Source organism: Protomyctophum parallelum, assembly GCF_964188405.1.
Source record: "Protomyctophum parallelum genome assembly, chromosome: 16".
In the NCBI taxonomy this organism is placed as follows: Eukaryota; Metazoa; Chordata; class Actinopteri; order Myctophiformes; family Myctophidae; genus Protomyctophum; species Protomyctophum parallelum.
Genome location: NC_139711.1, coordinates 40,317,282 through 40,345,178, shown reverse-complemented (window position 1 = coordinate 40,345,178; position 27,897 = coordinate 40,317,282). Strand labels below are relative to the sequence as shown.

At 42.4% G+C, this 27,897-nt stretch overlaps 2 protein-coding genes across 6 annotated transcripts in view; one reads left to right on the top strand and one right to left on the bottom strand.

The window, feature by feature from the left end:
• Positions 1-20,205, bottom strand: part of LOC310873528 (regulator of G-protein signaling 14-like) — a 29,423-nt gene extending 9,218 nt beyond the window's left edge. For 2 of the 5 annotated variants that reach the window (XM_083785964.1, XM_083785965.1), the window contains exons 1-14: positions 20,109-20,205; positions 18,733-18,754; positions 18,449-18,603; positions 17,426-17,518; positions 16,521-16,664; positions 16,230-16,370; positions 15,275-15,332; positions 15,085-15,185; positions 14,165-14,377; positions 13,806-13,882; positions 13,109-13,235; positions 12,136-12,217; positions 10,637-10,671; positions 781-870 (exon numbers count right to left, since the gene is read on the bottom strand). In XM_083785964.1, coding sequence (XP_083642090.1) covers positions 781-870; positions 10,637-10,671; positions 12,136-12,217; positions 13,109-13,235; positions 13,806-13,882; positions 14,165-14,377; positions 15,085-15,185; positions 15,275-15,332; positions 16,230-16,370; positions 16,521-16,664; positions 17,426-17,518; positions 18,449-18,603; positions 18,733-18,754; positions 20,109-20,153 — 1,383 coding nt within the window. In that variant the 5' untranslated portion in view covers positions 20,154-20,205. The remainder of the gene's footprint in view (positions 1-780; positions 871-10,636; positions 10,672-12,135; positions 12,218-13,108; positions 13,236-13,805; positions 13,883-14,164; positions 14,378-15,084; positions 15,186-15,274; positions 15,333-16,229; positions 16,371-16,520; positions 16,665-17,425; positions 17,519-18,448; positions 18,604-18,732; positions 18,755-20,108) is intronic. The other 3 variants (XM_083785966.1, XM_083785967.1, XM_083785968.1) reach the window with 2 other exon arrangements.
• Positions 20,206-22,863: 2,658 nt separating this feature from the next.
• On the top strand, positions 22,864-27,814 carry LOC310872976 (uncharacterized protein). The gene is made up of 7 exons (XM_083785201.1): positions 22,864-22,913; positions 24,928-24,981; positions 25,326-25,355; positions 25,488-25,514; positions 25,987-26,256; positions 27,059-27,157; positions 27,460-27,814. Exons 1-7 carry the CDS (start codon positions 22,877-22,879, stop codon positions 27,534-27,536), a joined length of 594 nt encoding a protein of 197 aa, XP_083641327.1. The 5' UTR covers positions 22,864-22,876; the 3' UTR covers positions 27,537-27,814.
• The last annotated feature ends 83 nt before the right edge of the window (positions 27,815-27,897 follow it).

Below are 27,897 nucleotides of genomic sequence, written 5' to 3'. Positions count from 1 at the left end.
ATGAGCGATGCTCCTGCACTGATTGTGCCCAAGAGAGTTCGAGCAGAAACCAAACTCACTCGCTATCTACAGAAGGAATTATTTACCAATGATGATCCTCGTCTGGTGGCGTGAAAACCAGGCTAGATTCCTTCAACTTTCTAAAATTGCATGCAACATGTGTAGGGCTGTAGGCTATTTGTGTTATAAGTGCACCATCCGAGAGTTTTCCGTGAAGCGGGGAATATCGTTACTGTTCTGTTTGCTGCTTGTTATTAGGCTGATATAGTTGCTCCGTGAGTTTGGAAGTAAAGAAAAGTTGTGTTAAGCTGTATCATTCATGGTCTGCTGATTCACAAGCTCTTCTTTACTTCCAAACTCACGGAGCAACTATCATAATAACAAGCAGCAAACAGAACAATTATCAATTTGCGTTCCTCTCTGAAGCCATTGCGGGTTATATAGGCAGTTGATGGTGTGTTCCATTTTCATTACTGCTTTCGGTTTTACACCATTAATTTAATATATTAAATTAATATATTAAATTAATGAAGACCAGGATTAATTGAAGATTAATTTTAAATAAACATTGTCGTCTCTGCCATTTATAAAGCAACATAGTAAAGTAAAGCTTAGTGTAACTTTCGTTTATTAATAATGTATTTTTTCATTCATTTTAAAGGGGGCTTGAGAACTATATCGCACAGTATCGCATATCGCGCTTCTGAGCCAATTGATCGCACCGCGGTTTAAATTATGTAACCGCGACAGCCCTACTCTCGAGACAGACTGTTGACTCACCGTTTTTCTTTTATTTTCGGCTGATGGGTTCTCAGAATTCTTTAACTTTAATTCAGAAAGCGCTGCCGCCATCTTGGATTGATGCGCCATCTAGTGGTGATTCCAAGAAAATTAAGGAGTTGCATCTCTCCTTATAGAATCTCTTTGAGATCATGCCACGCTAAACTCTGCCCAGATGCCAATTTCCAAGTTCTGCTGTATAGAGAGACAGGACCCACTTCCATGTTCTCCTCCACCCAGTCTCTGGCCTACATTCCCTGGGCCTCTATCTACGATTCTACGTTACTAAACTAACCATCCATCCATCAAACCTAAAGACTAAAAGCATCATGGGTTTTGAGGGGGTATAAGTCCCTGCGATGTACTACTAGCTTCATGTGTCATGTCCAGGGGGTGTACTTGTACATCAAGCAGCCTCACACTATAAGGAAACCGGAGATACTCTCCTGCCATATGGGCCTCACGGCTCGGCAATACTTACCATCTACCACTGATCAGTTCTCCAGTCTGTTCCGTTCTACCCCGAAGACTCTAGATCTCAAGTAATATAAAGTTGTGCAAGTTGTGGTCGTACACTATAGCTATTTAGCTCTATGAGCGAAAGTGTAACTGTTGCCACTATGAGTAATATAATTAGTTAATTTCTCTAAAGACAAAGTTTATAAGAAGGCTAAAATAAGTTCATAATTAAGAAGTTCATATTCATGTTAAAACATTATTTCATTGCTTTTCTTGTCAAGTTGTAATGCCTTTATTTTGAAGAGTCAAAGTCCTGTTCTGTCTGTCTCGTTTGGTATGCGCATGTCAATTGGTTAGACGGATCAAGCCACAAGCAACAGCATCAAGGTGCAGCAGCTCCGGCTTGCACTGGTCACAAAGAGACTGTAAAGTTACAAGAAATAAGAGACTGTCTAACTGATAAGAAAGGGTTATAAGGACCTGAAGATTGGAGAGTATCCCCCCCCCCCCTTTGTTACGCACGCAGCCAACGAGGTATTTGTTGTTTGTTTTGTCTGTGTTTTGCTACGTGAAATGTTTGCATCTACATGCTGTGTTGATTGTAACGTCTTTGTTTTATTGTTTTATTGTTTAGTTTTCACGGTGATTTGGAGGACCAACAACCCTACAAATAAATCAGTTCAAGGAAACCACTTGTGTCTGTTTGTGCGCGGAGGGAGTTATAGTGAAAACTCGCACTGTTCATCGACGCAGTGGACAACGCACGTATGGAGTTACATTTGTCTCTTTATTAACCAAACAAAAGAAAAATTAACCAAACAAAAGAAAAACATTTGAGAGAGAAAAAATCTAAACAGAACAAAAAACTATTTTTAATTCAAACAAATTAAAAACGCAATCAAAAAATATATTTGCAAGCAAAAAAAAAAAAGATTTGAAAGAAAAGAAAAAATAATTGAGAACAAAACTTTTAAAAATTAAAAAAAAATTAAATTAAAAAAAATTAAAAATTAAAAATTAAACTACATAAAACAAAATACTTACTAAATGTTTGGGTAATAATAATATGTGTTGTGCTAAATAAAATGTTTTTAATGTTTTTTTTCCTTCGTTTGCGAATGAAAGTTTTTTTTTTCTCATTGCAAAACGCCTTCTCTCTCAAAACCTATGTCTTTGGTCTCGATTTTTTTTTTCTCTCTCAAAACCTATGTCTTTGGTCTCGATTTTTTTTTTTTCTCTCTTGGATTATTTGTGTGAGGGGTGAAAGTTCAGAAGGCGGGTCCTACGCTGAAAAGATGTAAGACACCTCTCCATTGGCCACTGTCTTAAACCCTTGCTTAGGGTGCAAATCTCAACTGTTTTGGACGGGGGTGGGCTCGTTGGAATCGTGTCGCCCCCCTGGGGGCGTCTTTGGGGGGCTCAAGGTTCAGGGACCCCCAGGGACCCCCTGGGACCCCCCAGGGACCCCCAAATGGTAACTCTGTCATTTCTCAACCGTTTTTGACGGGGGTGGGCTTGTTGTGATTGTGTCGCCCCCCTGGGGGCGTCTTTGTGGGTCTCAAGGTTCAGGGACCCCCAGGGACCCCCCAGGGACCCCCAAATGGTAACTCTGTCATTTCTCAACCGTTTTGGACGGCGGTGGGCTCGTTGGAATCGTGTCGCCCCCCTGGGGGCGTCTTTAGGGGGCTCAAGGTTCAGGGACCCCGAGGGACCCCCCGGGACCCCCCAGGGACCCCCAAATGGTAACTCTGTCATTTCTCAACCGTTTTGGACGGCGGTGGGCTCGTTGTGATTGTGTCGCCCCCCTGGGGGCGTCTTTATGGGGCTCAAGGTTCAGGGACCCCGAGGGACCCCCCGGGACCCCCCAGGGACCCCCAAATGGTAACTGTCATTTCTCAACTGTTTTGGACGGCGGTGGGCTCGTTGGAATTGTGTCGCCCCCCTGGGGGCGTTCTCAGGGTTTTGGAGGTTCGGGGACCCCCCGGGACCCCCCAGGGACCCCCAAATGGTAACTCTGTCATTTCTCAAGCATTTTGGACAGGGGTGGGCTTGTTGGAATCGTGTTGCCCCCCTGGGGGCGTTCTCAGGGTTTTGTAGGTTCGGGGACCCCCCGGGACCCCCCGGGACCCCAAATGGTAATTCTGTCATTTCTCAACCGTTTTGGACGGGGGTGGGCTCGTTGGAATCGTGTTGCCTCTCTGGGCGCATTATCAGGGTTTTGGAGGTTCGGGGACCCCTGGGGACTTCCACATGGTAACTCTTGACATTTTTATGATAGATCTTTATTGATGGGAGGGAGAGACAGAGAGAACCATTTATATTCATCTGCATATTCTTCTTACTATAGCTCTCTCTCTCACACACATTGAGAAATTACAGAGTTACCATTTGGGGGTCCCTGGGGGGTCCCTGGGTGTCCCTGAACCTTGAGACCCCCAAAGACGCCCCCAGGGGGGCGACACAATAACAACGAGCCGTCCAAAACGGTTGAGAAATGACAGAGTTACCATTTGGGGGTCCCTGGGGGGTCCCGGGGGGTCCCCGAACCTTCAAAACCTTGAGAACGCCACCAGGGGGGGCGACACGATTCCAAAGAGCCCACCGCCGTCCAAAACAGTTGAGAAATGACAGTTACCATTTGGGGGTCCCTGGGGGGTCCCGGGGGGTCCCTCGGGGTCTCTGAACCTTGAGCCCCCTAAAGACGCCCCCAGGGGGGCGACACGATTCCAACGAGCCCACCGCCGTCCAAAACGGTTGAGAAATGACAGAGTTACCATTTGGGGGTCCCTGGGTGGTCCCGGGGGGGTCCCTGAACCTTGAGACCCCCAAAGACGCCCCCAGGGGGGCGACACAATCACAACGAGCCCACCCCCGTCAAAAACGGTTGAGGAATGACAGTTACCATTTGGGGGTCCCTGGGGGGTCCCGGGGGGTCCCTCGGGGTCCCTGAACCTTGAGCCCCCTAAAGACGCCCCCAGGGGGGTGACACAATTCCAACGAGCCCACCGCCGTCCAAAACGGTTGAGAAATGACAGAGTTACCATTTGGGGGTCCCTGGGTGGTCCCGGGGGGGTCCCTGAACCTTGAGACCCCCAAAGACGCCCCCAGGGGGGCGACACAATAACAACGAGCCGTCCAAAACTGTTGAGAAATGACAGAGTTACCATTTGGGGGTGCCTGGGGGGTCCCGGGGGGTCCCCGAACCTCCAAAACCTTGAGAACGCCACCAGGGGGGGGCGACACGATTCCAAAGAGCCCACCGCCGTCCAAAACAGTTGAGAAATGACAGTTACCATTTGGGGGTCCCTGGGGGGTCCCGGGGGGTCCCTCGGGGTCCCTGAACCTTGAGCCCCATAAAGACGCCCCCAGGGGGGCGACACAATCACAACGAGCCCACCGCCGTCCAAAACGGTTGAGAAATGACAGAGTTACCATTTGGGGGTCCCTGGGGGGTCCCAGGGGGTCCCTCGGGGTCCCTGAACCTTGAGCCCCCTAAAGACGCCCCCAGGGGGGCGACACGATTCCAACGAGCCCACCGCCGTCCAAAACGGTTGAGAAATGACAGAGTTACCATTTGGGGGTCCCTGGGGGGTCCCTGGGGGTCCCTGAACCTTGAGACCCACAAAGACGCCCCCAGGGGGGCGACACAATCACAACAAGCCCACCCCCGTCAAAAACGGTTGAGAAATGACAGAGTTACCATTTGGGGGTCCCTGGGGGGTCCCGGGGGGTCCCTCGGGGTCCCTGAACCTTGAGCCCCCTAAAGACGCCCCCAGGGGGGCGACACGATTCCAACGAGCCCACCCCCGTCCAAAACATTTGAGAAATGACAGTTACCATTTGGGGGTCCCTGGGGGGTCCCTGGGGGTCCCTGAACCTTGAGACCCACAAAGACGCCCCCAGGGGGGCGACACAATCACAACAAGCCCACCCCCGTCAAAAACGGTTGAGAAATGACAGAGTTACCATTTGGGGGTCCCTGGGGGGTCCCTGGGGGTCCCTGAACCTTGAGCCCCCCAAAGACGCCCCCAGGGGGGCGACACGATTCCAACGAGCCCACCCCCGTCCAAAACAGTTGAGATTTGCACCCTAAGCAAGGGTTTAAGACAGTGGCCAATGGAGAGGTGTCTTACATCTTTTCAGCGTAGGACCCGCCTTCTGAACTTTCACCCCTCACACAAATAATCCAAGAGAGAAAAAAAAAAAATCGAGACCAAAGACATAGGTTTTGAGAGAGAAAAAAAAAATCGAGACCAAAGACATAGGTTTTGAGAGAGAAGGCGTTTTGCAATGAGAAAAAAAAAACTTTCATTCGCAAACGAAGGAAAAAAAACATTAAAAACATTTTATTTAGCACAACACATATTATTATTACCCAAACATTTAGTAAGTATTTTGTTTTATGTAGTTTAATTTTTAATTTTTAATTTTTTTTAATTTAATTTTTTTTTAATTTTTAAAAGTTTTGTTCTCAATTATTTTTTCTTTTCTTTCAAATCTTTTTTTTTTTTGCTTGCAAATATATTTTTTGATTGCGTTTTTAATTTGTTTGAATTAAAAATAGTTTTTTGTTCTGTTTAGATTTTTTCTCTCTCAAATGTTTTTCTTTTGTTTGGTTAATTTTTCTTTTGTTTGGTTAATAAAGAGACAAATGTAACTCCATACGCACGCTAATTGACAGTCTGCAAGATCAAAGGACCAGGCCAGCTGCACGGAGTGATCGTCAGCAAGCACCGACAGATGAGCCCGTTCAGCGCCACCCCCCCCCCCCCGCCTCTTCCCCCCTCAGTCCTTCTCACACACACTTCACACACAGAAGAAAAGGTAATCTGAACGTTTTCAAGGCAATAAGGCTATGAAGAAAATGGACATTAAATCAGCAGTACTCTAAGAAGAAAGAGGGCTTCTGGAAACGTTTGAAGATACTTAGGAGTGTGTGGTAAAGTTTGGACTAATCTGCTCATTCAATTTAATTGAATCTTGTCATTATACAAGACACACTTGAGGTGCAAAGTTAAAAAGGGACACTATATTTTTTTGTTTTGATATTATACCAAGTTAAAGTTGTATTGGTTTTACAAAAAATAATTCAAGGTATTTGCCATTTGATTTGATATTTCAGCATTTCTACTGCCTTTGCTATTTTAGTTTTGAAGTGATTTAAAGTGTATATAGTGAACGTTTTGAAAGTAATATTCTGAAAAGGTAATATTCAAAGGTTGAATTAAGAAAGTTGAATTTAAGATTTGATTTGTTTAAGCTTTAAGGTATTTACATTTAGGATATTTACTGCATTTAAGTGATATTTACAAGTTTATCTAACAAGGATTGACAGAAATTCCATTTACTGTCAATATTTTCTCTGGGCAATTTAAGGGTCTTATTTACAAGTAGGTTATTATTTAAGAATTGATTAAAATGTCAGATCCAGGTGCACCTACAGAACAGGAAAGGGACAGTATTAGGGAGAGAAAGGATTCCCAACCCCGACCTGAAGAGGAAAGACACCAGGAAGAAGCACGACCTGAAGAAAAGGAAGTGAGTGGTGCTGAAGAGGAACTGCAGCAAGAGGAAACTCGGATGCCGAGACGAAGTGAAAGAACAAGAAACCTAACAGAAAAGGGTAAAGAAATGCAAGCGGACAAAATTAAAAATTTGCAACAAAGCTTCAACTACTGTTATAACAAATGGAGATCACAGGCTAAATTGTCTAAGGAGATGTTATCACAAACGGAGCCTCTGAGTGAGACATTGATTAACGACATCATTCGTGAACTCAAAGGCTTCACTGCGCATGTCACAGGTGCTTACGATAACCTGCGTCAAGTCTCAGCTCCAGAGCAGGACATCCGACGAAAGGTTGATCAGTGTGTGGAAATCTCTAAGTTCATTCTCTTCAGAGCCGCAAGTCGACTGGATGGAAATATTCCAGCAGAGGAGCCAGAATGGCCAGAAGCAGGCTCTATCTTTGACTCAAGTTGTAAATCACTCTGTCGCTTCTATCGGGAAAGGCGGCTCAGACCATTCCACTAGGTCTTCTGTAAGAAGACAAGAAGCTGCCGCTGAAGCTGCTGCGAACCAAGCTGTTCTAAAAGTGATAGAACAACAAGAAATAGAACAATCTGAATTGGACCTCCTCGAGCAAGAAGCTAAAAGGAAGTTAGCTGATCAAGAGGCAGCAATCAGAAAGCACCACTTGCAGCAAGAAGCAGATGAGCTAGAGCGAGAAGCAGATTCAAGGAAAAGAAGAATTCAGAGAGAGGAAGAGGCAGCTCAAATGAAAGCTCAACTAGAAGAAGAGCATATAGCTCTACAAAGGACTCTGGATGAAAAACGGAGAAAAATAAAGAAATTGGAAACTGTGAAAAATCTTAATGCAGCACAAGCAAGAATGCTGGTGTATGATCAAGGGAGCATCAAAGAAGAACGGAAAGACATATTACTGGAAAATAAGAGAGTAGCAGATAAACAAGTACCTGCTCTCACAAGTCATCAGTCCAGTCATATGTCTCCCGTGCCACAAGCCTCTCATGACAGTACAGCAGAGCTCGTTAAGATGCTGGCAGGCGCTTTAAGTGCCAACAGAATACCAATTCCTGAACCTCCAGTATTCAGTGGGGATCCATTGAAGTACATTGACTGGAAACTATCTTTTGAAATACTGATAGACCAGAAGAACATACAAGAGAAGGAGAAGATATACTACCTACGAAGATACATCGGTGGTCAAGCAAAGAAGGCTCTTGATGGATACTTCCTGCTCGGAACTGAATCTGCCTATGTTGCAGCATGGGAGATTCTGGAGGAGAGATACGGAAACCCATTCACAATTGCCAAGGCGTACAGAGACCAGCTCCAAGCATGGCCTAAAATTGGGTCGAAGGACAGCTTTGAGCTCAGAGAATTTACAGATTTTCTCCGCAGTTGTGAAGCTGCCATGATCAACAACAAGACATTGCAGATCCTGAATGACTGTAATGAGAACAGGAAAATCCTTTCTAAGTTACCAGATTGGCTAACGGCCGCATGGAATCGGAAGGTTATGGAAATGGAAGAAGAGAGAAATCAATTTCCCTCATTCAGCCACTTTGTCAGATTTCTAACAAGAGAAGCAAGAATTGCCTGCAACCCTGTCACTTCACTGCAGTCATTGAAACAAGGTGAAGCTGACAACCCAAAGTCCCAAAGACAACAAAGTTTTGCAGCAAAGTCACTGAATACAAGCTCCAATGAAGAGACACTGAACACAAGCACCAATGAAAAGACTGTCATAAAATGCAGTTTCTGCGAAAAGATGGGACATGAGTTACACCGATGCAGAAAATTCATGGAGAAAGAAATGTCAGAAAGAATCAAGTTTGTTCAAACCGAACGACTTTGCTTTGGTTGTCTCAGGTCTGGGCACCAATCAAAAAGCTGCGACAGTAGGAGTGTTTGTGACACATGCCAAAAGAAGCATCCTACTTGTCTGCATGAGGAGCGAGCCAGGGAAGAACAAAGCACACCTCAAGCTAAGCCAAGTACAAGTCAAGAAGATCAGTCATCACAGTACCAAGAAGCTATTTCAAATAGAGTAATTCTACATGAAGCTAACAGAGAAACAGCTGCAATAATTCCAGTCTGGCTTTCATCTACAACTCAACCAGCACGAGAAATACTTGTATATGCTCTGTTGGATTCTCAAAGTGACACAACCTTTGTACTAAGCGACGTAGCAGAAGCGTTGGAAGCAGACAAAGAACAAGTCAAGCTCAAGCTCTCGACTATGACTGCAAGAAGTACAGTTGTAAGCTCGCAAAGAGTAAGCAATCTAAGAGTCAGAGGCTTTTACTCCAGTAAAATAATCTCTTTACCACCAGTTTACACCTGTGGGTTTATTCCAGCCAACAGAACTCACATACCAACAAGTGAAACTGCAAAAGCTTGGCCTCATCTAGAGCATCTCGGAAATAAGTTACAAACACTGAAGGACTGCAAAGTAGGTCTGCTCATCGGATACAACTGCTCACAAGCCTTACTTCCAAGGGAAGTTGTGTCTGGTAAAGACAACCAGCCTTATGCGCAGCGTACAGACCTTGGGTGGAGTGTTGTCGGCCATGGGAATCCCTGTGTAGACAACAGTGATGCCAACAGAATCAGCCATCGCCTCATAGTGAGACAAGTGACACCAAGTTTAGAGCCAGTGCTCCAAGAAGATCTCAAGCCACCTGGCGGAGAATGCAAGGTGGGAGAAATCAAGAAAGAACTCCACAAGGCTCTCGTGTGGAGCACTAAAGCAAAAGAAGATAAAGGTGCAAAAGAAAGAACCAGAAAAAGTGAAATCTTAAAGGAAAGGAAAGAAGATCTCGCTAAAGTCAAGAAAGCAGTTGCCAAGACCAAACACAGTAAACTGTGCAAGTTGGATCCGTTCCTGGATGAAGAAGGAACACACGCAAAGCATCCATCAACACCAAAGTACAGTCACAAGGAACCAAGACGAAAGTGGCACAGGAACAGAAGGAACTTGAAGGTCAATGATGTCATCCTTCTAGAAGAGGATCTGGCACCACCCTACAGAGAGAAGATGGCCGGGATCACTGAAGTCTATTCAGGGTCAGATGATAGGGTGAGAAAACGAAAATTGATGATCAGTGACACTACATTTGATGAAAAGAGAAAACCTACAACTAAAAGAGTGTACATTGAAAGGCCTGGATAAAAGGTTGTTACTCTGCTTGAAGCAGAGGAAAGGGTTTAATGTTTTGCTTGACATTTCATTGTAAAAGTGTTAAAGAAATCCCACTTGAAGGTTTGTGAGATTTGGTGGGAGTGTAACTGTTGCCACTATGAGTAATATAATTAGTTAATTTCTCTAAAGACAAAGTTTATAAGAAGGCTAAAATAAGTTCATAATTAAGAAGTTCATATTCATGTTAAAACATTATTTCATTGCTTTTCTTGTCAAGTTGTAATGCCTTTATTTTGAAGAGTCAAAGTCCTGTTCTGTCTGTCTCGTTTGGTATGCGCATGTCAATTGGTTAGACGGATCAAGCCACAAGCAACAGCATCAAGGTGCAGCAGCTCCGGCTTGCACTGGTCACAAAGAGACTGTAAAGTTACAAGAAATAAGAGACTGTCTAACTGATAAGAAAGGGTTATAAGGACCTGAAGATTGGAGAGTATCCCCCCCCCCCTTTGTTACGCACGCAGCCAACGAGGTATTTGTTGTTTGTTTTGTCTGTGTTTTGCTACGTGAAATGTTTGCATCTACATGCTGTGTTGATTGTAACGTCTTTGTTTTATTGTTTTATTGTTTAGTTTTCACTGTGATTTGGAGGACCAACAACCCTACAAATAAATCAGTTCAAGGAAACCACTTGTGTCTGTTTGTGCGCGGAGGGAGTTACAGAAAGCTTACCTGAGTGGTTGAAATGTGTCTGGAACTGCTTGGACCTGTTAATATAAACCACACAGAGAATATTAGTGACACCCATGGTCAGTGGAATTTAAATAATTACCTATACTATACTATACTATAGGGCTGCACGATTGACCGATATCTGATCTCCGATTATTTTCAGGGTCATATCTGCCGATACAGATTCTGACCGATTCCAATATTATACAGAGGACCACAATGGAAACAAGCCTAGGCCCTCTAGGGGCTTATTGGCCCAAAGCATGTTAATAAAGTATTGCCCAGGCCGTAGCGTAACGGTCTGGGCACCGGACTGGTAATCCAGTCGCAGTGTGCCGCGGGTTCGACTCCCGAGCCCGACACGGCCTTTACTGCATGTCATCCCCCCATCTCTCTCCCATTTCCTGTCAGCCTACTGTCTGTCCCTTCAAAAATCAATAAAAAGGCGTAAGCCGCAAAAAAAAAATCTAAAAAAAAAATATATATATATAAAGTATTCAATCAATCAATAAATATCATATTTGATTTCGCTTTTGTTCTAAACTAGAGTAACTAGAAACTTTAGATTCATATTGAACTCATTGATGCATTTTTTCATTTTAATTTGTTTTGCTGGTGAAAACAGATGAAATAATCTCAATTATTTTGAGACCAATCCGATATGGCATTTTTATGGCCGATTGCGATTATGCTACAGATTATATCGTGCATCCCTACTATACTAGTATAGGTATATAGAACAGACATTAGTGACACCCATGGTCAGTGGCATTTAAATAATTACCTATACTGTACTAGTATAGGGCATAGGCATATAGAACAGAGACATCAGTGACAACTATGGACAGCAATATTTATTGTTTTGACAAAAGACCAAGACTTGGTCTGAGAAGTCATTACTTTGTGCTATAAATACAAACCTTTTTCTCCATTAACACAGTGAGTATTTAAGTGTGCGCACTGCGCAGAGAAACGGTGAAATCAGTGAGGTAAGGATTAAAGTGCTCCCGTAGGATATACTGTAGCACCAAGCTGAGGCAGCAGAGCACAGAGAAGAGGTACAGCACATCAGCTCAACAAGATAACGTACTCCAGGAGCATGCAGAACAAAAGGAAAAGGTGGAGGGATAAGACAAATGAATAAATACATAGTGTTCACTGTTGAGTGTTGTTGACCCAGGATACACAAATCTTGGAACAATCCGGAGCTCGCATGCATCACCGTTAAATGGTCTGACTAAAGGCTCATACATAGTCTGGATTTTCGGTGGTGGGGTGACCACCGAACTACAACATGACGTCACGAGCCGCGGTGAAGAGCAAACCACCGCCACCGCTCCAGCCCTTCTCTCTGTTTTTACTCACCACCGCTCAACGTTATTTCAGCTCCGGTGGTCAGCTCACCACCGGAGCGGTGGTCACCTCACCACCGAAATTCCAGACTAAGAATAGGCCTTTACACTGCAGTATGAATAAATGTACAGGTACAGTATATTCACCTTTGATCTTGTCTAGTTGGAGCTTCTTATTGGCCAGTTTGAACACATTGGTGGACATGTTGATGGGATCAGGACACCCGGCCTGAAATCACAGGAAATAAAAAGGTGTAATGTATGTAATGTATCAGTGTCTGTAAATTAAGTTGACATTCACCGATGGCAGTAGCAAATATTCATCCGTTGTTGCTGTTGGGATGCGTCGATTGTTTTGCTGTCTATGTTGGTGCAGCCTAACAAAAGGTTGTGTTTTATAAGATTCTTTTTTCATTTAATTAGTGGGAACACTGGTACTGTAACTGAGAATAGTCTGGGTTCAAAGTATGGGTGACAACAACAATGTCAGCAATAAGCTCATCCATGGCTTGATAAGAACATACTGTAAAATACATAGCTCAGCCATGGGTGCCACAGCACACACCACAGCTGTTGTACTACACAGTACAACATTATACTTTCTTTAAAGGACAACTTTAGTTTTTTTCAACCAAGGTTCAGGTTTTAGGTCGTTATTAGACAAAGTAAAAGATGAGTATTCATTTTCTTTCATTTGTTTCATTCGTTCATTTGTGACAGGGGGGGGGGGGGGGCATTCGAACATGGGGCTAAATATGTCTTTAAGTTTATTTACAAAATGTTATAGCGATTGTTTTTCTTCATTATTTACTATTGTCCTACTAGACCCCAATAAATTACAAATGGCCACAAAAGATCACGGGATCTTCAGTAGATTCTGTGATCTTTTGTGGCCAGTTGTAATTTCTTGGGGTCTAGTAGGACTATAGTAAAATAATAAAAAGAATAAATTGCTATAACATTTTGTCGTGGGCCCATATAAGGTCATCAGCCAACGGGGGACTTGACCCTGTGTCTCCTACGTCCCTGCACACACACACACACCACACACACCACACACACCACACACACCACACACACACACACACACACACACACACACACACACACACACACACACCATGGTGACGATGGCATCCTGTGGTTTGAGCTGGTGTTTGAGCAGAACCCCAGCGAGAGCATCTTGCAGCTTTTTACTGGACTTCACCACAACGCCCACTGTCTTCCCGGTGAACAACACCTCCAGCCTGGAACAAACACACCAGCCAGTGAAGTTAACGCAGCAACAGTTAACATCAGACATGCATTTCATTTGTCATGCGAATAAAAGAGGAGTTAACAGACATGCATTTCATTTGTCATGCGAATAAAAGATGCATCAATAAAAAATAAAAACATTGAACATTTTCAAGCTTTCTACAGTCTACTTCCGAGACACAGAGTATAGCCTACAGTGATTGTACCATCTTAGAGCATTAATGAGGATTGATATATGGATAAATAGAAAAAAATAGTTTTCCTTTAAGCAACAATAAGATGTACGTTAAGTCAAAGGATCTGCAGCCAGGGAACAGAATTATTCCAGGCAGTCCACTTTTAGCTCCATATAGTCCAATTGTCAGTGTATCAGACATTCCCACTAAACGATCGTGTACACAAATGCCGCATATATAGCAGTCATTTTTACATCACCAAGGCAGGCGCTCCAACAGGAGCCTCAAGGACAAGAAGACTGTGTATTTGGATAACCGTTGTGTGTAAGTTGGTAAGCCATGAGGGCAGAACAGAAGGAGAAGTGCTGCATGTGGTTAACTCACGCAATGGTGACCCTCAGTTCCAGGTCCACCTCTTTGTCCCTCACCACTGAACAGTCCTGGTCCAAAGAGAGGGGATGCTGTGGGGAGATTTTAGAAAAACCTTGAAAATGTGTGTGTGTATATATATATATATATATATATATATATATATATATATATGAATATTTGCACCTCAAATCTTTGCTTCTGGGGGTCCCTGGAACAAAAGATTTTGACAAACTGTGGAATGACCCCCCCCCCCCCACTCAAGGAAAATACTTGTGAAATTAAAGCCTGATTTAAGCCTTTAATTTGTAATTGTGACAGCCATGTAGGCATAACCATTTGCGGACTAAACTGAAGCCGAAATAAGAGCTCACCTTGTCTTTGCCACGGAGGTAGATGACGACATCTTTGAGTGGGAACCCTCTCTTCTCACTCAGGCTGGTCAGCATGTCTCGGAGGAGCAGGCCGGGCCGTGCGGGGGCCAACGAGGCACTACCGTCGGGCAGGTAGACGCAGCAGTAGCCCCCCTCCAGCCCCGGATGACTCCCACCCCCATGCTCTGGGGAACAGGGACTCGAACGGCCATTCTGATTCATAAGGAGGTAGGAAGTTTGATTAGTAGAGAGATAGAGAGTGAGATAGAGGTGGAGGGAGAGGTACAATTTAGGTATTAACCCAATCTGACCTGAGACCTTTGCATACGCGTGTAGGTCATCATTGATAGGGCAAGTGCTACGTCAAGTGCTACGGGCTAAGATGGAGTCTGAAGAGGTGGGTTTTAAGACTACGGTGGAAGATTGGGAACGAGTCTGCAGTTCTGATGAAGTGCGTTCCATAGTTTTGGAGCCAGAAGGGAGAAGAGTTTGAGACGTATGGAGCGTTGTCCTGGCATTTTCACTGAATGTTCTTCTTTGAAGATATGGGGTGCCAATACCTTTGGTTTCTTTGAAGGACAGCATCAGAGTTTTGTACTCCAATGGAGGGAGCGGAGAAGTGGGGAGACGTGAGAATTTTGCCTGGTTGAAGACCAAGTGAGCTGCTGCATTTTGCATCAATCGGAGAGGCTCATGAAGTGCACATGCCGATAGGCCAGTAAGGAGAGAGTTACAATAGTCAAGTTTTGATATGACTGAATAAGGAGCTGAGCTGACTCTCCTGAGGTGAGGAAGGGTCTAATTTGTCAAATGTTAGCTAGAGCTAGAGAGAGAGATAGAAAGATGGATAGAAAGAAAGCTGTGACCTCTTAGACTTCATATTGAGCAGCAACCAGTAACCATTCATTACCTGTACTGACCTGTATGTGCCTGAAGAGGGAGCCAAGTTCCACACTGCTGTTTGACTTCATCTGTGAATTGTTTCGGCACACAGAGACCTGCAGTTGCGACACGTCTATAGCTACATAGGGAAGAAACACTGACTGTGACAACAGGACCTTGGAAGTGGAGAATAATGTATTTTAAACTGTATATCGTCGTTTAGTTTACCCCCCAATGATCCTCTCTTTTGATGCGTCTCAGTGCTCTTTCCAACTGGACCGTTGTTCTGTTGGGAGAAAGTGAAACCAAGCCGTTGGAATAGAATTGATATGAATAAATGCAAAGCTGCTCCATGGCTTTCCATAATGCCCTGGCACCCCCCCCCCTCTCTCTCTCTCTCTCTCTCTCTCTCTCTAATGCAGTGTCTGTGAGAGATTTCTACTCAACTTACCCTCTTTTTTATCCCGACTAAATTTGAACTGAATTAATTGGTTCAGATTCGTAAAAGTTGGTTCGGAATTGGAATCACAAAATACTTCTTCTTGCCCTGAAGTGGGAACCAAAGTGGGCGTGTCACTATTCAGGTTGGAAGATGCAGATGTGATATAAAACATCATTCAAAATAAAGAACGGGACCAGTTCTAGAACCAAAGAAAAGGGGTCAATGTGACTGAGTAGTGTGTGGAAATCAGACATGAGAGAAGAGTAGACCTTAAGATACGGTAGCTACTGTGGAGTTAGTACTGCTGTATGGGGCTGAGACATGGACCCTCTCACGGCACAACAGGAAAGAGCACTGGACGCTGGCAGGGCACTGCGTCAGGCACCCAGAACTAGAGGCCCAGGGCACTGCGTCAGGCACCCAGAACTAGAGGCCCTGGGAGCCAACCCAGGTCAGAGGCAGGAGGGGACGAAGCGCACCACACACGTAGACACACTGCAGCGTTACAGCTTAGCCAACACTGTAGAGCTCAAGAACCCGATGTTAGATAGGAGAGTGTGGAGGGCAAGCGATCCAGGAGTCCCGAGTTGGTGTTTGCTAGACCACACTCTCACATCGCATCTCGCATCGCTTAGAAGTTAGAAGTGTATATTTTGGCATTTTGTGTTGTCTTTTTAAACTAATAAAAAAAAAATTAATTAACAAAACATTCAATCAAGTAAAACACACCCACACACTCACAGTGAACATGTCCTCCCAGGAGCCCTTGGAGGTTGGTTTAGAAGCGAGTGTTGGAAGAGGCTTGCTGCCCACACTGCAGCTCAGGTAGAGAGGGGACCGCACGAAGCGTCTGTAGCTGTCCATTTTCATCAGCTTGAACACCTGACGGGCACACAGCACCACAGAGAGCAGTGAGGACAGACGACAACGCATTTTACACTGGAAAATGTGCCATGAAAGTGTTAATGTTTTCAGGTGATTGAAGGTGACTGTGTGCATGCATGCGTGCGTGCATTCGTGCGTGCGTGAGACCTGTGTCTGAGCCTTGTCAAATATGTGAGGTGTGGGTTGCTGGAGGTCTTGCTTCTCTATTCGGGCTGTATCGTCGATGTTGACGGAGTACGGAGCGTTGTCGGACAGGTAGGTGTTGTAGACAGTGGCGGCCTCTTCTTTTAACTGCAAACAAGAACACAATCACATAAACACCCTGCATGAACCTAAAAGAACACAATCACATAAACACCCTGCATGAACTGTCCTAAAAGTGCTCAAATGTGACAGAATAAGACCGCATGAGTCCAATTGCGTTTAATTTTAAATAGCCAGATTTTAATAAATTGATTTAGTATCAAGGTTGACAGGAAAGGCAGGGGAGAGAGGGGGGCTGCCATGCAGTGAAAATGCCTTGGGTCAGAAGAACTGGGGTCACTATACAGAAAGAGGGTAGCCTTAATTATAGCCTTATTGACGGGCGAGCTACACAGAGTGTGTGTGTGTGTGTGTGTGCGACGTATGCGCAGTCCACGAAAATAATGCACCTGCGAAACCCTCCGGGCTACACCAGATCTGTGGCTGCGCGCAGATTTGCACAATTTGTCTCCCAAATGATACGTGCGCATGTGGGCAACTGGGCATATGCTTGTAAAAAAATATAGAGCCGATCCTATTTTTAGAGCATGCCTATATGCATATCCGGGGCCCGTGCTATCTGTGTGTCTGGTGTAGCCGGTATCATTGACATATATTGGATCTTTCCAAACGCGATGTACGCGCAAAGTAAATTCCACGCACAGACGCGCTGGGTGTAGCTCATCTGTTGGATACGCGCTCTTACACAATGAGCACCAGAGGGCAGGGATAGGCTCCAGGCAGTGTTGTAGAGTTTTGTGAAAAGAGGGATGATACACTAAATAGAAAAGGAATCAACTTTACCATACCTTGCCTGAACTTTTAGCTGGAATCTTCTTGAACTTTTCACAAGCCTGCCAGAACAGAATATTCTCTTCACTGACCTCAGACTTCAAAAAGGCCTGTAGAAACAAACGCATCACAAACAGTAAAAAAATGGGGGAAAGAAATAACCTGTGTTCCAAAGGTGCCAGTATAGTCATTAGTCATAAATTCTTGGTACTACTTTTCATTGGTTAAATACTGTATCCCACACAACACTGTTCACTTTTCAATTGTTTTTGAACATAGCTAAGATGCTAGATGTACAAGCTTACAGCACGTCACATCAGTGATATTTTTTGATGAAAACAATGTTATATGGTTAAAGCATCATATTTAGATAGTAATCATTGCTATTTGATTATTTCCATTTGCATTTGTTCAGTAACATGAGTCTCCCTAGTTCTTTAATTTCAGCCAATGAGGAGAGATTACCCATTTATCAGCTTCATGGTGTTCCAGTCAAGGAAACCCCTATAGCGCTCTTACTCTATAGCAATTAGTTTTATCAGAATATAGAGCTATTAACACTTTTTAACCAAAGAAAATCACTTACCCCTACCTTTAATTTACAGGGAGCAGGAAAGAGTACAAATATGGAGATAACAGTTCACCACTGGCAGACCTCTGTTCAGATGAAGTGCATGAAGTCATCATTCCGATTGGATTATCCATGTCAATATTTTAAAATGGTACAGTAATTGAAATTTGTGTGGATGGTGTGTATGTATGTGCGCGTGTCTCTGCCTGTGTCTCTCTGCCCGTCTCGAATAGTGTTGGGAATCTAAAGATTTTAACAACTCCAGTTCCTTAACGATTCCCTCTTAACGGTCCGATTCCTTAACGGTTCTCTTTAACTCCAGAAACGGTTCTAAATACGATGGACCCGATTCCGGTTCTTTAATAGCCGGGTAACCAGGTCTGAAAAAGAACCGGAACCCCGCTAGTCTCGAGTACCTGTCCATTTCCCTGTCCCGTCTGTGTATGACGGTGTTAATTGTGTCTCTCACCGTGAAGTAGCGCACCCCCGCGGGGTCCTCCAGGAGCTTCTCGAAGCAGACAGCCCAGCTCAGAACATTGTTGGCCTGATGACCAGGCTCTCCGGCCGGACTCCCTGGAAGACTGGAACTGCTGCCTCCATGGCCTCGAGCAGACATGTTCAGCTCTGAAACAAACGCAGAAGCACAAACTGAGCACCGCAGGAGACTGATATATCAATACTTTAAGTTTCATGCATAGACATGTTTCAGTTCGTTGAAAATATGACAGCATAGAAGTACACATGCGCACATACCTCCATCTGATACCGCCTGGCTCTGAAATAGAGAGATGAAGAGATAATGTGGGTGCCAAAATACAACCTCAATGTTTTTTTTAGAGAGAAAATATAAAAAGCAGATTGAGGTAAATACTTTCAAGATACACAAAAGTTATGTTTTGAATTGGGAAGTGTGATGAGCATGCTGTGAGCATGCTGTTCTTTTTGTTTAGCTAGAGTAGGTCTACACCAATTTAACCCTTTTCATATCTATGTGACTAATCTGACTATGTCCATTATTTACTGGGCATTTGAGCCACGGACCATTTGATGAGATTTAGCCTCTCGGACCCAAACATTTTGTCCACAATTCCATGCTGTATTGAGGTGGTACCATCAGGAGAGACAACAGGCAAACATTGATCAAAAAATATTAATTATTCTACCTTCTCTAAATTGTGTAGACTTGTAAATTAAGTAATGCAGATATTTAACAATAATGTGTTTTACACTCTCTCTTAAGGGTCCATTTGGTTACCAACTCTCCATCATTTGGCTGGGGACCACCAGGAAACCCCTCAGGGACCACTGGTGGTAAACCACTGGTCTACAGTACACCATATGACACACCGTTGGTGTGTCATATGGTGGGAACAGGGTGTGGCACTACTAGACAGCCCCACCGTTCATTCACAGCTTCCAGAGTAGACGTCAGTTCAATTCAAGTGACTCAGTCATTGTTTCACAACAACCACCAACCATATCCTCGTGAAAGAGTAGGGCCTGATGTGTATCTCTCTGCCTTTCATTAACGTGACGCAAAACACAGACCCAATTCGGCTTCCTTCTGTGCATTTCTTCTTTTCAGGCTTATAAGAAATAACAGTGTTCCAGAAGAAGAACACAGGCTTTTTTTAAGAACTTGAAGGATGTGCAGTATAGGAGTCCATTGCCTCTCATAAAGAGGCATTAGTAATTACACATCGTGTGCACAATATGCAGTGACAGAAAGAGCTTGATATTAGTTATAAACTACTGTACATTTATGTAGATATCTTTGTAGATACCTTTATTCAGAATTACCAAACCAACCTAGACAACATTGTCTGTTTCAGTAGAACAGAGCCTGATCTAGCATCACTAGTGAAAACACGAAACATGTCGAGAACTCAAACTCAATAACCATTTTAAATAGCACTACTAGATCCATCAACAAACCATCAACTACAACAATCTCCTAGATCTTTACTAATAGCATCCAAAGGCATTAACATGTCATTGTCTGCATGTCTTTTAAAAAGACCTGACCAGCTCTGTGCCATCATACAGTAGCCAGCTGCATCTCTATTCTCTAGTATATTTTGATGATGAAACTAGCCAAAACATAACAAAATAGTTGATTTGCCACTCACCATATGGCCAACGGGAATGAAAAGACCTTTACGGTTATTTGCCATGATGATATGGTATGAGCTCCAATAAGCCAAAAGAACAATGTTAAACGTCACACACACAGTGGAGTGATCCACCAAAGGTTGATACACTGCCTCAACACTTCACCACTTCCTGTCACTTCCTGCCTGAAAGAGAAGTCTCTCGAGCATCGCAAGTCACAAAAGAGGAAGTATCAGAATTGCTGTTAATACATGATGAAAGTGGCATGCAGGCTTGCCTCTTGAGCAACCAACTGAAGTGGACTCACTGCATTTCATGCATTTCATGTCATGAAAGGTGCTATACAAATAAAGTTTTATTATTATTATTATAGAAACACATGCACAAGCTGCGTGCTCTGTGCGTGGCGATAGTACATATGGTGGCCATACTGTAACTTAAATGATAGTGCTCCGTCTCACAAGCAGTTGTAATGCCAATTAACTTACTACTACTTACTGTAGTTACTTTGAACAACTCTAACTGTAGGCTACTTGAGAAGTATAGAAATTCTGCTTTTTGAGTAAGTGTATAGGCCTACATGTAGCCTGGCTACTCTGCATTTCTATTCATAATTGGTTTAGTTGTAGCCTATCATAAAAGTTAACACATTTTATATTTTACACTTCTGAGAAACATCATGTCACCAAAAGTTATATCGACATTCTAAAACTAATATCAGGCTACTAGAGAATATTTTATTTTTACATACCTGGCTGTAATAAAATCCAGCCTTTAATACTAGAACTATGACCATAACATTGTCTGTTATTTCTCATACTGGAAGGCCTATTGCTATTAGCCTATAGGCCCTACTGACATTTTATTTAGTTTGCTGCAAAGTCAAGACTGGAAGACCTGAGCAACTTTTCCTTTTCCATAAAGACAAGACAACATATTCATGACATCTCAATCCAATGAAAGGATCCAGCTACAAATACAACTTTATATGTAGCTTCACATTTTTAAAGAAAGGAATACATTTTAAATAGCCTACATTAAGTCGGATTCCATCTGCAGAGGGAACAGACAAACAACTCAACTATGTAGGCTACAAGTGACGTCATGTTGAGTGCATATAGAGCATGTCGATCCCACAAACCAATTAAATACTGTAATTATTGTGTATGGAAGTGGTGGAACATTTTGCCTAGTTTAATTCAGGCATTTCCAACATTAAAAAGCTTTCACCAAAAATGATAGTCATACCTTATTGTCAACCACGGTGATGCATTTGTTGTGTTTTCCGTTGATGTGTTTCTTATACTTTTTGTAATGTTTTTTCACTGTGCTTTTGGCAAATCGATACACAGTAGAAAGACGGATGATGGCCACCATCTTCACAACAAGAACACAATATCAGGCTATGTATAAACTGTAGTGTAGCCTAATGAAATGTCTAATTACAGTAGGCTAAATGTCAGATTGAACGAAACACTCGATGTCGCACGGCTGAAACATATAAATAACTGATTGTGCATGCGGATTGGTCGTCGGCCGACTCGGCCCCAATCCCATCCCCATTGGTTCATGGTCTGGCATATGGAAATCTGGAAATGGCTCTGTCTCCAGGCTACTCTGTCTCCACTCTCCAGGCTACTCTGTCTCTGTCTGTTTTTTCAAAGACCGCACTGCCAGACCGCACCAATGCAACTATAGTTGCAACTCCTTGTTGCAACAAAATAGTTTTATAGCGAGACATTATGGAGCATTGGCGTCATGTTTGTACTTAAGTTCATGAAAGGTATATTCAGTGATTTCACTTAATTAAAATATCACTTATTTTTTTGTTTTGTTGTGATAATCCTCCCTACTATAGAGTGTGCTGGCCATATAAGGAGTTCCACCCTGTCCCCAGTTAACCCCTGGGGTCAAAAAACCTTAGGTTTCGTTTTTGACTCTCTATCCTGATTGGACGAAAGGCTGGGTCCCACAGCCAAAAACGAAACCTAAGGTTTTTTGAGCGAAATCACTGAATATACCTTTCAGTTTACTTTAGCCAGGGATGTTGCACTATCCACTGTTACCTCAGACCGACGTGAAATGGCCATGAGAGATCAACAGCACACTCTCCTGGCCATTGCGGAAAAGAAAATAATATATATTGTAACATTCCCTGAAAACTGTAATAGCATTATTTATTTCTCTCTCTCTCTCTCTCTCTCTCTCTCTCTCTCTCTCTCTCTCTCTCTCTCTCTCTCTCTCTCTCTCTCTTTCTCAGCAGCAGTGCCATCATTTATATGTTCCAAAGCAGTATGCATGTGGTTATTCATTGGAGTTCCAGGAACATGTACATTTGCATTGTTATCAGTGTTCAGTTTAGTTTCACTGCATTCCCCAGTACAAAGACCAGGCTGTAGCTTAGGCAAAGTAGTGTACTCATTCTCCATCACAGGACTAACGACGTATGAAGACACAAAACAGGTAAAAATGAAAACCATTATTAATAAAATGACCAAAATATCTTTCTTTAATAGGCTACTCTTTTTTTATTATTACTTAATTTAGTTTGAATCACTTTCAAAGTAGTGGCCCCATATTTGGCCTTTTGCTTTTTTATTTAAGCTAAACAACATCGAGAATAGGGCATCATCATCTCAGTTAATGCTATTCCTCGTACAAATGATCTTTGTTGCTGTTTCTGCTCTTTAATTCTGTTGAAAAAGACTCAATTCAAATTTAAATGTGTTTGTTTAATAGCACTTTTATGAGGAGTTTTCTGTGTGACAGAATGGACGTGACAGAGATGTCTCTGTATCGTGGACTTGGCATTCTCTTCATGAGTAAGAAACTCTTTGAATTGTACAATTTGATGTTTCTTATGATTGGCATCATGTTTTGTCTTCACTCTCACATCATGTTTTGTCTTCACTCTCACATCATGTTCTGTCTTCTCTCTCACATCATGTTCTGTCTTCTCTCTCACATCATGTTTTGTCTTCACTCTCACATCATGTTTTGTCTTCTCTCTCACATCATGTTTTGTCTTCACTCTCACATCATGTTTTGTCTTCACTCTCACATCATGTTCTGTCTTCTCTCTCACATCATGTTCTGTCTTCACTCTCACATCATGTTTTGTCTTCTCTCTCACATCATGTTTTGTCTTCACTCTCACATCATGTTTTGTCTTCTCTCTCACATCATGTTTTGTCTTCACTCTCACATCATGTTTTGTCTTCTCTCTCACATCATGTTTTGTCTTCACTCTCACATCATGTTTTGTCTTCACTCTCACATCATGTTTTGTCTTCTCTCTCACATCATGTTTTGTCTTCACTCTCACATCATGTTTTGTCTTCACTCTCACATCATGTTTTGTCTTCTCTCTCACATCATGTTTTGTCTTCACTCTCACATCATGTTTTGTCTTCACTCTCACATCATGTTTTGTCATCACTCTCACATCATGTTTTGTCTTCACTCTCACATCATGTTTTGTCTTCTCTCTCACATCATGTTTTGTCTTCTCTCTCACATCATGTTTTGTCTTCTCTCTCACATCATGTTTTGTCTTCACTCTCACATCATGTTTTGTCTTCTCTCTCACATCATGTTTTGTCTTCTCTCTCACATCATGTTTTGTCTTCACTCTCACATCATGTTTTGTCTTCTCTCTCACATCATGTTTTGTCTTCACTCTCACATCATGTTTTGTCTTCTCTCTCACATCATGTTTTGTCTTCACTCTCACATCATGTTTTGTCTTCACTCTCACATCATGTTTTGTCTTCTCTCTCACATCATGTTCTGTCTTCACTCTCACATCATGTTTTGTCTTCTCTCTCACATCATGTTTTGTCTTCACTCTCACAACATGTTTTGTCTTCACTCTCACATCATGTTTTGTCTTCACTCTCACATCATGTTTTGTCTTCACTCTCACATCATGTTTTGTCTTCTCTCTCACATCATGTTTTGTCTTCACTCTCACATCATGTTTTGTCTTCACTCTCACATCATGTTTTGTCTTCACTCTCACATCATGTTTTGTCTTCACTCTCACATCATGTTTTGTCTTCTCTCTCACATCATGTTTTGTCTTCTCTCTCACATCATGTTTTGTCTTCACTCTCACATCATGTTTTGTCTTCTCTCTCACATCATGTTTTGTCTTCTCTCTCACATCATGTTTTGTCTTCACTCTCACATCATGTTTTGTCTTCTCTCTCACATCATGTTTTGTCTTCACTCTCACATCATGTTTTGTCTTCACTCTCACATCATGTTTTGTCTTCACTCTCACATCATGTTTTGTCTTCTCTCTCACATCATGTTTTGTCTTCTCTCTCACATCATGTTTTGTCTTCTCTCTCACATCATGTTTTGTCTTCTCTCTCACATCATGTTTTGTCTTCTCTCTCACATCATGTTCTGTCTTCACTCTCACATCATGTTTTGTCTTCTCTCTCACATCATGTTTTGTCTTCACTCTCACATCATGTTTTGTCTTCACTCTCACATCATGTTTAGTCTTCACTCTCACATCATGTTTTGTCTTCACTCTCACATCATGTTTTGTCTTCACTCTCACATCATGTTTTGTCTTCTCTCTCACATCATGTTTTGTCTTCTCTCTCACATCATGTTTTGTCTTCACTCTCACATCATGTTTTGTCTTCACTCTCACATCATGTTTTGTCTTCTCTCTCACATCATGTTTTGTCTTCACTCTCACATCATGTTTTGTCTTCACTCTCACATCATGTTTTGTCTTCACTCTCACATCATGTTTTGTCTTCACTCTCACATCATGTTTTGTCTTCACTCTCACATCATGTTTTGTCTTCCTTGTAGGCCAGGTTTGTTCCGCCTGCATACGTGTTGAATGCCTGCATTGTAATATCACAGGTGAAACTCAGTGATGCTCCTTTCACTGTTTATGTTTAAACTCAATACCTATGTGATGATAATGTTAGATTAAGAAATGTACAATTTAGGCATTTAGCAGATGCTCTTAATCCAGAGCGATTTACAATAAGCAAGAACAGTAGGCTACATAAAAAGTAGTTATCATGAAACATGCGTAAGCTAAGAACGTAACAGTGGAATATCTATATAATGAAACTATATAAACTATACATACTATACTATATATACTATAAAGTGCTATGACTACATAAAATGCAATTCTAGTGCTGTCTACGTGATCAATGAAATGACTCCTCCTTTGTCTCGGTTCACCTTTCTGCTAGATGATAATCACACTGCAGTCTGCTTCAATGGTCAGTAAACTATTTCCTCTGTTTTGTTAGTTGCTGATAATCAAAGACAGTAAAAAAAGAAAAGAAGAAACTAAAGTTCATGCTGACTAATGTATTTAATTATGACTGTTCTCTTTGTTAATTTGCCTATAGAAGTTCCAGAGAACTGCACTCGTAAAGGTAGATTGAAGAAGTGATTGACATAAATCAGTGGTTTTCAACAAGTGGTCCAGGGACATTCACCAAATTGACCCTTACAGGTCTTTTGTTTCATTTGATGCTCTCAGGAGTTGCATTATCGTTAAACATCTGCATCAGATTTACAAGAAGTCTAGTCTACACAATTAGAAGAATTGTTATTTTGATCAAGGTTTGACTGTTATCTCTCCTAATGGTACCACATCAATACAGCATGGAATTGTGGACAAAAATCTTATCAAATATTCTACGTTTTGGCTTTGGGCCTGAGATGCTAAATGTCCTCAAATTGTGGTCCGACGTGGCTCAAATGCAGAATAAATAATGAGCCTTGGTATGCAAAGGGTTGAAAACCACTGACATAAATGATATCACGACATCTGCATTAAAACTTTGAGTCTTTGACAGAGAAGATTAGGCATCTTTTTGACTGACTTGATGTTCTACTTGTCAGATTTCCAGGTGTCTCTGAATGCCAGCGGTGGCTTTGACTTGAGCGAGGGCGAGTACATCACCATGAACTGTACCCACGACCTGCCCATGCGGGCCGCGCCCCCTCTGCACCTGCAGTTCATGTGGGAGAAGGACGCTCATGTCCTGGAGGGTTGCAACGCCAGCAGCCTAACGCTGAAGGCGTTTAGCTCAGACAGGGGCCAATACACCTGCAGCGTCCAGAGTCTGTGTGGCAATTTCAGCTCTTTACCACGGGGGGTCACTGTTGCATGTAGTTATTCATATTTTTTATTTTTTATTAAATAAATTGTAGAAATGTGTAATGCTTTCTTAATCATCAGTGTTTTTTAGTTTAGTTTAGTTTATTTGACCATCCTTCAGTTTCAAATACAATATATTTAAAGACGATGAATGTAAGCTGTTATGAAAACAAAACAAAACCAAAACATGAAGATGATCAAAAGGAGTAGACAGAAGCTAAAAGCTTATAAATGCCTATCCTACTTACAACAGAACATGAATCGTAATACTCATTACATTAACTGATTCACAAAACAAAAGTCAGATACGAGAATTCCACCCTACACCCCCCCCCCCAGTGTCCCCCGTAGAGATAGCATTACATAACCGTTAGATTACACATTATTATTGTTGTTATTATCCTTATTCACATTACCCTCATTGCCAATGATCATTATCATTTATGTTGTTGCTGAGTAATGTCATTTGGTTCACATTTTTAATGTTACCATAAATACAATAATATTAGTGAATTAATTATTAATAATGACAGCACTAGTAATGACTATCAAAACCTGTACAAAAAGTATCAGTTGATGTTCTAGTGGGATCTCAGACTTTGTGTAACTGTCTGTGTTATTTCTGTCTGTCTGTCTGTCTGTCTGTCTGTCTGTCTGTCTGTCTGTCTGTCTGTCTGTCTGTCTGTCTGTCTGTCTGTCTGTCTGTCTGTCTGTCTGTCTGTCTGTCTGTCTGTCTGTCTGTCTCTCTCTCTCTCTGTCTCTCTCTCTCTCTCTCTCTCTCTCTCTCTCTCTCTCTCTCTCTCTCTCTCCCAGCCAACAGTCCAGTGCTTCTGATCATCTGTGGCATCTCTGCGGTGGTTCTGGTTGTGTGTCTGGGATTGGCTATGAAGTACAAGTTGAATAGGGAGACCGGTAAGCCTTTTCCGTTTAACAAAGAAGAAACCCCTAAAAATACATATTTTAAGCTCACAGATGTATATTAACTTGATGGATGTAACTCAAATGCTTAATAATAATAATAATAAATAATGAACAAAGCCTTATAAATTATGAAGTGGACATGTTTGTTTAGCTGTTTCATTCTATTTCATGTGAATATTGCACCCTGAAGGAAGCAATGAAACATTAGGGTACGTTGTTTTTGGGTCTGTTCCCTTGTGTCCTCCTTTTCATCTGTCTTCCTGTCTGTCGGCCGTCTGTTTGTCTCCACACAGCTCAGAATAAGAGAAGGAAACTTCAGCTTCAACGTAACCAGCAGAGGGGTCCAGAGATGAGACCTAGAGATGCCTGACTCTTCTATCTCACAATTCGATCTAATCTAAATAATATTAGACTCACAATAGCTTTATTGATGTTGGTAAATACATAGTAAATGGTGCATTTATACTTATATACAGTGTACATTTAGTTGACTAGGCCTACTCATACTCCAGATTTAGGTGATAAGGTGACCACCGTTTACCGAAACGGTGGTTAGTAAAAACAATAGTGACGTGTTTGGGTGAGCGGTGAGTCGCTTACCACCGCGGCGTGACGTCATGTTGTAGCTTTTGGTGGACACCTTATTACCTATAAACAGGAATATGAATAGGCCTTTGATATTTGCTCAAATAAATCAGACTAGACTAAAGACAAAATAATTTCAGATGACT

What these genes read in the sequence shown, in the direction of transcription:
- LOC310872976 (XM_083785201.1), top strand. Translation starts at nt 22,877, where the DNA reads ATGTCTCTGTATCGTGGACTTGGCATTCTCTTCATGA. An exon ending in CCTGCATTGTAATATCACAG is followed by an intron (nt 24,982 to 25,325) that starts GTGAAACTCAGT and finishes CCTTTCTGCTAG; the next exon opens with ATGATAATCACACTGCAGTC. An exon ending in AGAGAACTGCACTCGTAAAG is followed by an intron (nt 25,515 to 25,986) that starts GTAGATTGAAGA and finishes TCTACTTGTCAG; the next exon opens with ATTTCCAGGTGTCTCTGAAT.